This window comes from Ostrea edulis, chromosome 1, assembly GCF_947568905.1.
Source record: "Ostrea edulis chromosome 1, xbOstEdul1.1, whole genome shotgun sequence".
Taxonomy (NCBI): Eukaryota; Metazoa; Mollusca; class Bivalvia; order Ostreida; family Ostreidae; genus Ostrea; species Ostrea edulis.
Genome location: NC_079164.1, coordinates 15,557,190 through 15,567,721, shown reverse-complemented (window position 1 = coordinate 15,567,721; position 10,532 = coordinate 15,557,190). Strand labels below are relative to the sequence as shown.

The 10,532-nt window shown below is 35.0% G+C and overlaps 1 protein-coding gene across 3 annotated transcripts in view; it reads left to right on the top strand.

Annotated features, from left to right (window-relative positions):
* Positions 1–10,532, top strand: part of LOC125661725 (uncharacterized) — a 73,599-nt gene that overhangs the window by 17,353 nt on the left and 45,714 nt on the right. For all 3 annotated transcript variants that reach the window (XM_048893885.2, XM_056152792.1, XM_048893876.2), the window contains exon 9: positions 744–867. In XM_048893885.2, coding sequence (XP_048749842.2) covers positions 744–867 — 124 coding nt within the window. The remainder of the gene's footprint in view (positions 1–743; positions 868–10,532) is intronic.

Here is a 10,532-nt window from a genome sequence, read left to right as displayed (position 1 = left end):
TATCAGTTTTTGAGTTACAAGTGAGATACAGCACTCACAATTCTTTGTCATGTAAACAAGGCTCGTGTTTCGTTTTTGTTTACATATAGATTGCTTATTAGAAAATAGCATGTTTAAAATAAAATGATTTGTGCAAAACACTAGAATTGTGAGCTCTGTATCTCCCATATACCTCGACAACTGATATTCAAAGTTTTGTTGACCATTAGAAACATCTTAGCTATGCATTCTAAACATTAAAATCGGAAAAATAGACTTTGAAAATTTTCAGCTCATATCGTGTCCATGCCCCTTAAAGAATTGGCCGATATTCAGGGAGGACCAGTTTTCTGAGGGGCCCTTTTGGAAAAGTTTCACTGTATACATAAAGGATGCTCTACAAAATACAAGTGCAAACATAATTATAATGTTTGCAAATAAAAGAAGCTTAAGACTTAGAAGGAATATTCAATTTACAATTCCAAGTTTTTACATGACAATGTGCTTCCATTTTTTCTTGATGACTGAATCAGTACTTCCTTTAATAAGTAAAATGTGTTCTAACATTCTTCTCCACTGACTCGGCTCAATTTCTACTCTAATGAATCATTTTATTGTGTTAAAACAATGATAAAGCATACCTTCTCCAGTGTTGTAGTAAACGTTTTACAACCTCTTCTTGTCAAGAGAAACTTGGCCTTGAGGTAATGAAAGAATGATATGGTTAGACAAAGTCTCTCATAACAGTATTTTTTGTTCCCCAGTTATACCAGACCCCGCCCACCATTATATGGGCTATGTCTGTGTCAGATGTGGCTGATGTCCAAGGGGATAAGGTATTTGCTGAGACTCTGGGACCTCTGCTTGGAAGCAAGGATGAAATCAAAGGTAAGAAGCCATCTTGAACATTCGTATTCATGCAAATCTGAAAGAGACCAGTTCAAAAAAGCCAAGTTTGGTTTCATTTTTTCACTTTTCTCCCATAATTTATTGTTAAAAGAATTTGTTGAATAAATTTGCAATGAGACCAACTTGAAGATATATGTATTGTATACAAAAGAATTTTTTATGCTGTTTCATTTTTGCCCACTATGTTATGTTTTTTATACGTCTGCATATAAATGCGGGTGTATCATGTACTGGTTTAGCGGTGCCCTATTTTTCTGTAGACAAGTTTATGATAAGGTTTTATGTTTCAGAAACAGCAATTTGTGTTGTTTCTGTTGAAAGGTCTGCAATAACATTTAGGGCCCCGTCATATGGCAGTAGAATACCTGATGGATAGATTCATTGCGGGGTCCATTTTGACCTGCAGTTTTCTGGTGTTTTATCTTTTAGAGACAGTAACTTGTGTTGTGTCTGTTGATAGATCAATGATATTGTTTTATGTTTTAGGAACAGTAACTTGTGTTTGTTTACAGATTTGTTATACTGGGGGGGGGGGGGGGGGGGGGGGGTGTTCAGAGACAGTAACTTGTGTTTGTTTACAGGTTTGTTATACTGGGGGGGGGGGGGGGGGGTGTTCAGAGACAGTAACTTGTGTTTGTTTACAGGTTTGTTATACTGGGGGGGGGGGGGTGTTCAGAGACAGTAACTTGCGTTTGTTTGTTTACATATTTGTTATAGGGGGGGGGGGGGGGGTTCAGAGACAGTAACTTGTGTTTGTTTACAGGTTTGTTATACTGGGGGGGGGGGGGGGGGGGGGTGTTCAGAGACAGTAACTTGTGTTTGTTTACAGGTTTGTTATACTGGGAGGGGGGGGGGGGTTTCAGAGACAGTAACTTGTGTTTGTTTACAGGTTTGTTATACTGGGGGGGGGGGGGGGGTCAGAGACAGTAACTTGTGTTTGTTTACAGATTTGTTATACTGGGGGGGGGGGGGGGGGGGGGGGTTCAGAGACAGTAACTTGTGTTTGTTTACAGGTTTGTTATACTGGGTGAGGGGGGGGGGGGGGGTTCAGAGACAGTAACTTGTGTTTGTTTACAAATTTGTTATACTGGGGGGGGGTTCAGGGACAGTAACTTGTGTTTGTTTACAGGTTTGTTATACTGGGTTGGTTTGGGTTTTTTTTGGTTCAGAGACAGTAACATTTGTTGTGTCTGTTGACAGGTTTACTTACTGTGCCCATCCCACCAGACATTAAACCAGAAAATCTCACTCTGGTAAACGAAACAAAAGTTGTAAACTCTATAACAGCATTTAACAAATCCAACAAATTCCAGCTTGAGCAGGTGTTCTTGAGGACACTGACTAAATCTGATGCCCATGAGCTCAAGGCCTACGAAGGTGAGGTCTCATGTTCTGCAAAGAGTGTGGGTGAAGGTCGAAGGAGATCTGTAGACACTAACATGCATGTCAATCAATTCGACACATTCTGTGTGGGATGAGGTCCAGATCATTGTTGTCTGTTGACACTAACATGCATGCAGGAATATGTTTATTTAGGCTAGTTGTCTTAGCTTTGTTAGAATTAAAATTGAGAGAAGTTTGTATGGGAAACCACATACATTTTAACACTGCAATAGCAAAACTACAGGGACCATTTCAAAACTGCTTTGTTACATACTGCAGGTGTGCTGATATCATTGTGTTTTTATTCTGTAGGTGTGCTGATATCATTGTGTTTTTATACTGTAGGTGTGCTGATATCAGTAGTGTATTTTTTCTGTAGGTGTGCTGATATCAGTAGTGTTTTTATTCTGTAGGTGTGCTGATGTTAGTGGGTTTTTATTCTGTAGGTGTGCTGATATCAGTGGTGTATTTTTTCTGTAGGTGTGTTGATATCAGTGTGTTTTTATTCTGTTGGTGTGCTGATATCAGTGGTGTTTTTATTCTGTAGGTGTGCTGATATCAGTAAGGTTTACATACTGTAGATGTGCTGATATCATTGTGTTTTTATTCTGTTGGTGTGCTGATATCAGTGGTGTTTTTATTCTGTAGGTGTGCTGATATCAGTAAGGTTTACATACTGTAGGTGTGCTGATATCAGTAGTGTTTTTATTCTGTAGGTGTGCTGATATCATTGTGTTTTTATTCTGTAGGTGTGCTGATATCAGTAGTGTTTTTATTCTGTAGGTGTGCTGATATCAGTGTGTTTTTATTCTGTAGGTGTGCTGATATCAGTGTGTTTTTATTCTGTAGGTGTGCTGATATCAGTGTGTTTTTATTCTGTAGGTGTGCTGATATCAGTAGTGTTTTTATTCTGTAGGTGTGCTGATGTTAGTGGGTTTTTATTCTGTAGGTGTGCTGATATCAGTAAGGTTTACATACTGTAGATGTGCTGATATCATTGTGTTTTTATTCTGTTGGTGTGCTGATATCAGTGGTGTTTTTATTCTGTAGGTGTGCTGATATCAGTAAGGTTTACATACTGTAGGTGTGCTGATATCAGTAGTGTTTTTATTCTGTAGGTGTGCTGATATCATTGTGTTTTTATTCTGTAGGTGTGCTGATATCAGTAGTGTTTTTATTCTGTAGGTGTGCTGATATCAGTGTGTTTTTATTCTGTAGGTGTGCTGATATCAGTGTGTTTTTATTCTGTAGGTGTGCTGATATCAGTGTGTTTTTATTCTGTAGGTGTGCTGATATCAGTAGTGTTTTTATTCTGTAGGTGTGCTGATGTTAGTGGGTTTTTATTCTGTAGGTGTGCTGATATCAGTGGTGTATTTTTTCTGTGGGTGTGCTGATATCAGTAGTGTTTTTATTCTGTAGGTGTGCTGATATCAGTGGGTTTTTATTCTGTAGGTGTGCTGATATCAGTGGGTTTTTATTCTGTAGGTGTGCTGATATCAGTAGTGTTTTTATTCTGTAGGTGTGCTGATATTGTGTTTTTATTCTGTAGGTGTGCTGATATTAGTGGGTTTTTATTCTGTAGGTGTGCTGATATCAGTGGTGTATTTTTTCTGTAGATGTGCTGATATCAGTAAGGTTTACATACTGTAGGTGTGCTGATATCAGTGGTGTATTTTTTCTGTAGGTGTGTTGATATCAGTTTGTTTTTATTCTGTAGGTGTGCTGATATCAGTAGTGTTTTTATTCTGTAGGTGTGCTGATATTGTGTTTTTATTCTGTAGGTGTGCTGATATCAGTGGTGTATTTTTTCTGTAGATGTGCTGATATCAGTAAGGTTTACATATTGTAGGTGTGCTGATATCAGTGGTGTATTTTTTCTGTAGGTGTGCTGATATCAGTTTGTTTTTATTCTGTAGGTGTGCTGATATCAGTGGTGTATTTTTTCTGTAGGTGTGCTGATATCAGTGTGTTTTTATTCTGTAGGTGTGCTGATATCAGTAGTGTTTTTATTCTGTTGGTGTGCTGATATCAGTGTGTTTTTATTCTGTAGGTGTGCTGATATCAGTAAGGTTTACATACATTTATCTTATAAGTGTGCTTACATGACACTAAATGTCCAGCCATGACGTTTTGTGTTAAGTTTTTGATATGCTAAGATAAATACACATACAATTTCAGATTATAATTTCATGTATTTGTTCCTCATATTAAGAAAACATGACCACGGTATAAGGAGAGATTGGGTGTAACTGATTTTGTTTATAAGCATTGTACTGTTCCCAACATTAGCAAAACACTTGTAAGCTTACAATATATTTGTAGACATCATTAGATGAAGAAGATTTTATGCTTGGTTGTTTATCTTTTAGCAAAGAATATGACAGAGGTTAAATTTTGGCATTACATGCGATTCCTTAGATGTTGTACAGTATGCTGTATGTGAAATCCAGTTTCTACAAGTGTGTTTTTAGAGAGATGAAAATGAAATATTTCAATTAAAATCTTGTAAGGGTTGTATGACGCTGTAAAATCCAGCAATGGCTAAACCAACTGTAGGAGCATCATGGAGCTTAAGTTTCTGAACTTTTTCAGATTTCTGCATTGCATACTAACACTTTCAGAGGATGGTATTGGTCAAAGCATGGATAACTAAATGTACTAAACTCTTCAGCATGTACTGTGTTCGATGATGCATGACCTTTATTCACTATATGTAGGTCTTCTAACTACTTCGGTGCCCCGCGTCATCCGTGAAGGTCAATTACAGATCAGACGACTCACGAGCATGACAAAGGAAATTGACTACTTCAGTCGGCTCCAGAAAATGCAGCTTGAATATGTGTTCCTTTGGTTCATTGCAAAAACTGGGTTTGCAAAGGAGAGTCATTATGGATACAAAGGTTAGTTGACTACAGCCTGTTGTAAGACTCCAAATAATAGTCTGATGTAAGACTCTGAATAATAATCTGATATAAGACTACAAATAATAATCTGATGTAAGACTCTGAATAATAATCTGATGTAAGACTACAAATAATAATCTGATGTAAGACTCTGAATAATAATCTGATGCAAGACTCCAAATAATAAATCTGATGTAAGACTCCAAATAATAATCTGATGTAAGACTTCAAATAATAATCTGATGTAAGACTCCAAATAATAATCTGATGTAAGACTCCAAATAATAATCTGATGTAAGACTCCGAATAATAATCTGATGTAAGACTCCAAATAATAATCTGATGTAAGACTCCAAATAATAATCTGATGTAAGACTCCAAATAATAATCTGATGTAAGACTCTGAATAATAATCTGATGTAAGACTCCAAATAATAATCTGATGTAAGACTTCAAATAATAATCTGATGTAAGACTCCAAATAATAATCTGATGTAAGACTCCAAATAATAATCTGATGTAAGACTCCAAATAATAATCTGATGTAAGACTCTGAATAATAATCTGATGTAAGACTCCAAATAATAATCTGATGTAAGACTCCAAATAATAATCTGATGTAAGACTCCAAATAATAATCTGATGTAAGACTACAAATAATAGTTTCATGTAAGAATCCAAATAATAGTCTCATGTGAGGCTGATTGAGAAATCGAATCACTTCTCGATTATTTCAGTACACGTGTAAGAAATGATAGGAAGATGTTGTAACTATATCTGCTGTGAGAGATGATTGGCTGGAATTTTGAACAATTAATGCAGTAAGTCGGGGTGTTTAGTGCATGCAGGAAGACGTCTCGATGTGTTAATAACATCTACCAAAACACGTCTATTGCATCGTTAGATAACGGGGATTGGTTTGTATGTGAAACTGTGAACATATTTATGTGTGTAATGTAGCATGAAGAGGTTGAATGTAAGTGTACATGTAGTCTCAGGGACAGGCAAGACTTCCTAACATTTTCCGTTATATTTAAGGCAGATCTAATCTTCTTGTGTGTGTGTAGAAACTCTGTTTATATAAAGATATTGCTTATGAGGAGGAATTTGTTTATAAACCTTTACCATATCTGTCATTAATCTTTGTAAGAAGTACAGAATTATCTATAAGCGATATCTATTCCTCTTTGTCAATTTCCTGATTACAATATGATTTCTTTGTAGATTAGTAAGTAAAATTTTATGTGTTCTGACTTGAGTAAAATTGCTGATTAATGTAAACCATAACACACAGCTATGTCAGATACAAGTAATGTTCACACAAAAATACAAATTTATCAAACCACATCACACAGCTATGTCAGATACAAGTAATGTTCACACAAAAATACAAATTTATCAAAATAAAATTTAACAATGCAGAATGTTTTGTTGAAAGAGTTTAATCAAGTATATGGCCTTATTCATTTATGTGAAGAATTTGATAGTAAGGGTCTGAATTAAATGTTAATGTCCCCAGGAACTCCTTTAATTTGTACATCAGAAAAGATCAATGGTTTTCTCATACTTTAAGACATGTTTTCCCATGTGTTTATGAAAACATAAATCTATGTCACAAATGCATAGTTATATATTTGATTTTCATTGACCAGAGTGCATCCCTGTTGAATAAGTTTGTTGTTTAAACTCAAATCACTGACAGTGTACCAAGTGATGAGGGTACACAGGAAATTTTGGATTTTTTGGGGGATGAAAAAAAAAACCCATTAAAATCAAAGAGCCAAAATTTCCTTTGATATGAATTATAGATGCTTTAAATCCTTAAAAAAATATAGCTCCAACATTTTAAATTACATGCACTGCATTGAGAAAATCACTGACACTAAAATTACCCAATGTAACATATCTCATTTAATATTCCCATCCTAGTTGCAATTACATATTAATGGTCAACCAAAAAAACACTGTTTACCATGCATTTGCACACGTTGAAAAATGATTTTTTACATTGTGACTGCTAGTTTTGATTGTATGTACATCATAAGTTTTGGTGTTTTGCAAAGTACGAATATTTCTTACACAAAATGGAAAAAAATTGTGACAAAATAAAATAATATAAAATGCTGAACTTTTTAAAAATAATCTTAAGGGATTCCAAATTTGTATAGGTCATCTTATCCACTTCATGGCCGATGGAGGTTTCCAGGATCTAAATATAAACCTCCTGGGATATTTCAACAACTGTCAGTTTCCTAACGTCGTATACAAAGCACTGAGTTGCTTTAAGTGTTCTTCAAGAGGATCACAGATCTGTTCTCTGGGTCAAGAGGTAAGTCGTATCCAAAATTTCTGTGGTGGATCCCAGTGATGTGTAGTGATTTTAAAACGATTGTCGCCGATGATCGATTGTCAGTCGTTTCATATGTGGGTTGGTTATGAGTAGAAGAAGACCCCTATTGATTTTGAGGTCCAAAGGTCAAGGGTCAACCCACTCTGGACATAGGAAGATACTGTCTGCTCAATATCTTGAGAACCCTTTCCTTGACAGACATTAAACTTGGTACACTGATACATTGTAAGGAGTAGATAACCACTATAGATTTTGAGGTTACATGGTCAAAGGTCAAACTGGACATAGGAATATGCTGACTGCTCAATGTCTTGCAAACCCTTTGCTTGACAGATATCAAACTTGGTACACTGGTACATCTTAAAAAGAAGATGATCTCTATTGATTTTGAAGTCATGTGGTCAAAGGTCAAGGGTCATATTGGACATAGGAAGAATATTTCACTCACATGAAGACGTTACCATTGGCGATGAAGCGCTGCAAAATTTAGGCCTATGCTCAGCGCTTATGGCCATTGAACAGGGAGGGATCTTTATCGTGTCACATTTTCTGTGTCATGGGTGTCAAATTTTCCGATCTCATCCGAAGGACCGCCCCATTTATTCGCTTCTTACAACAAGCAAGGGGTACTGAGGACTAATCTAAATCGGATCGACAGTTAACGACAAATTCACAAAAGGTTTTTGGTGATCATTAATTATGTGTTTTTATTAAAATTGAAGAAAATACTAATTATATAAAGCAATACATTGGAGATTTCAAAATTGGACATGTCCCTAACAATATGTATAGATCTGAATCGAAAGTTTGTAGAAATGAAACTATAATTCTTTAAAAATATCTAATGAATTAATGTTGCAAAGTGCATGTATTAGGTATGAAGAAAATGAAGTCTTTAAAACCTGAAATACTTCTTATTTACTGTAAACTATATCAGCAAAGTTGAAAAATGTTAAGTTAATGTGGTAAACAAATGATATCTGATGATTTTAGATCTTTATTTTTAGGCGCTCGCTTTTTAAAATCACACTTAATTCAATTAAAATTATTTATATTTCTTGTATTCGCTCGCCTCATAATTTTTATCTCCAAAATAAAAAATAATATTTGTAAAATAATTTCGCCCTCTCGCCTCACTTTTTTTGTTTGAAAATCCGAAGAACTATTTTACAAATTGGTGTGGCCTAACAATGATTTCTAGATAGTAAAGAAGTTTGCATGAGCTCAGGAGACTGTTAAGGCCCATGGGCCTCTTGTTATTTCACATACTCTATCACAGACACTGAGTGTCACCATTTCATTCTCTTTATGCCTCTGGAATTAAAGATTCGGGGGGCATCTTGTTTTGACCTGTCCGTCTGTCTGTGGCAAAATACTTTTAACCTTGGTCATATCTTTAACACCATGAGAGATATACCTTTCATTATTGGAATGCTTATTCCTTGTGGCAAGACCTTTCCATTATCACCAAAACCTATGACCTGGTGACCTTAACATTGACCTTTGACCTGTTTTCAGAAAATTCTAATATAAGCCATATCTTTCAAATGTTAGAGATACTGTTTTTATATCAAGCATGTGCATTTTTTGTGAGAAGACCTCTCCAACAATACCAGATTTGTTGACCTTGTGACCTTGACCTAGTTTTTGGAAACTTAACCTTGGTTATATCTTTCAACTTGTAAAAGATACTGTTTTTATATTAAGCATGTGCATTTTTTTGTAAAAAGACTTTTCCAATAATATCAGATTTGTTGACCTTGACATTGACCTAGTTTTTGGAAAGTTTCAAAAAAACTTTAACCTTGGTCATATCTTTTACAACATAAGAAGTACAGCTTCTATATTTGGCATGTGTATTCCTTGTGGTATAACCTTTCCATTGGTACCAAAATCTCTGACCTGTTAACCTTTACATTGACCTTTGACTAACTTTTAGAAAATTCTAAAAATAAACCATATCTTTTAAACCACAAGTCACTGCTTTCATATTTAGCATGGCCATTTCTTGGGAGAAGATCTTTCAATAGTTACAAAATTTGAAATCGACTTCTGACCCACTTTGAAAATTATTCACTAAAATGTTGTAATCTGGGGGCATCAGTGTTTCACAAACACATTTTGGTTAGGGATTTTGGGGGTTTTTTTAAGGGGGGGGGATACTTTAAAATCTTTTTTCTAGCTACGGTCTCTTTCATTAAAATGGTGGGTTGGAAAGGGAAAACAATTGATATTTCAATCATGACCTTATATAGAATGTGTCTTCTGTGATTGAGAAGGAGGAAGGGGACATGTATTGCTCTGGCAGTACTCTCAGAGTGCTTGTTATAACTGCTATTATCTAATGTTATGCTGTCATAGGACACTTGATACCAAAAAAAGAATGGATGCATGGGTTAATATATATTGTTTGGCCTAGATTGGTTATAATAAGTACAAGTATAAAATTCCTTTTAAAAAAAGAAGGTGCCGGTACTTGTAAATTTTCTGTGATGGTCAAATGTTGAAATATATTACCCCTCCTAATAAAACTCTGTACAAATTTTCCCGACTGTTTTGGACTAAATTGAGAAATCATGAGAAAAAATTACATTCCTTACAGTAAATTGTATTAATTTTACCACAGGAGTCTGAAGTTTTATTAATTAGATTAGAATAAAATAGAAATCTGGAAAAAAAATTATTCAAATAGAAGATGTATATTTTTTTCCAGATTGGATAATTTTTTCCCAGATTTCTATTTTAATTTAATTGATAAAACTTCAGACTCCTGTGATTTTACTTACAAACACATAAATTTAATTTTCATTTTTCATCATTTTTAAAATAAGTTTGTTTGTAGCATGTGTTAAATCTGTGTAAGGTTATTTCACTGATGTTAACACTGATTTTTTTCCAGGTAATGCAAAGGATTCTTAGCCATGGTTTCACCAATCGAGATATCAAAATCCAAAGTTTGACCCCTAATGAGTTAACCACAATAATTAACGATGCAGCCTCCTCAGTAC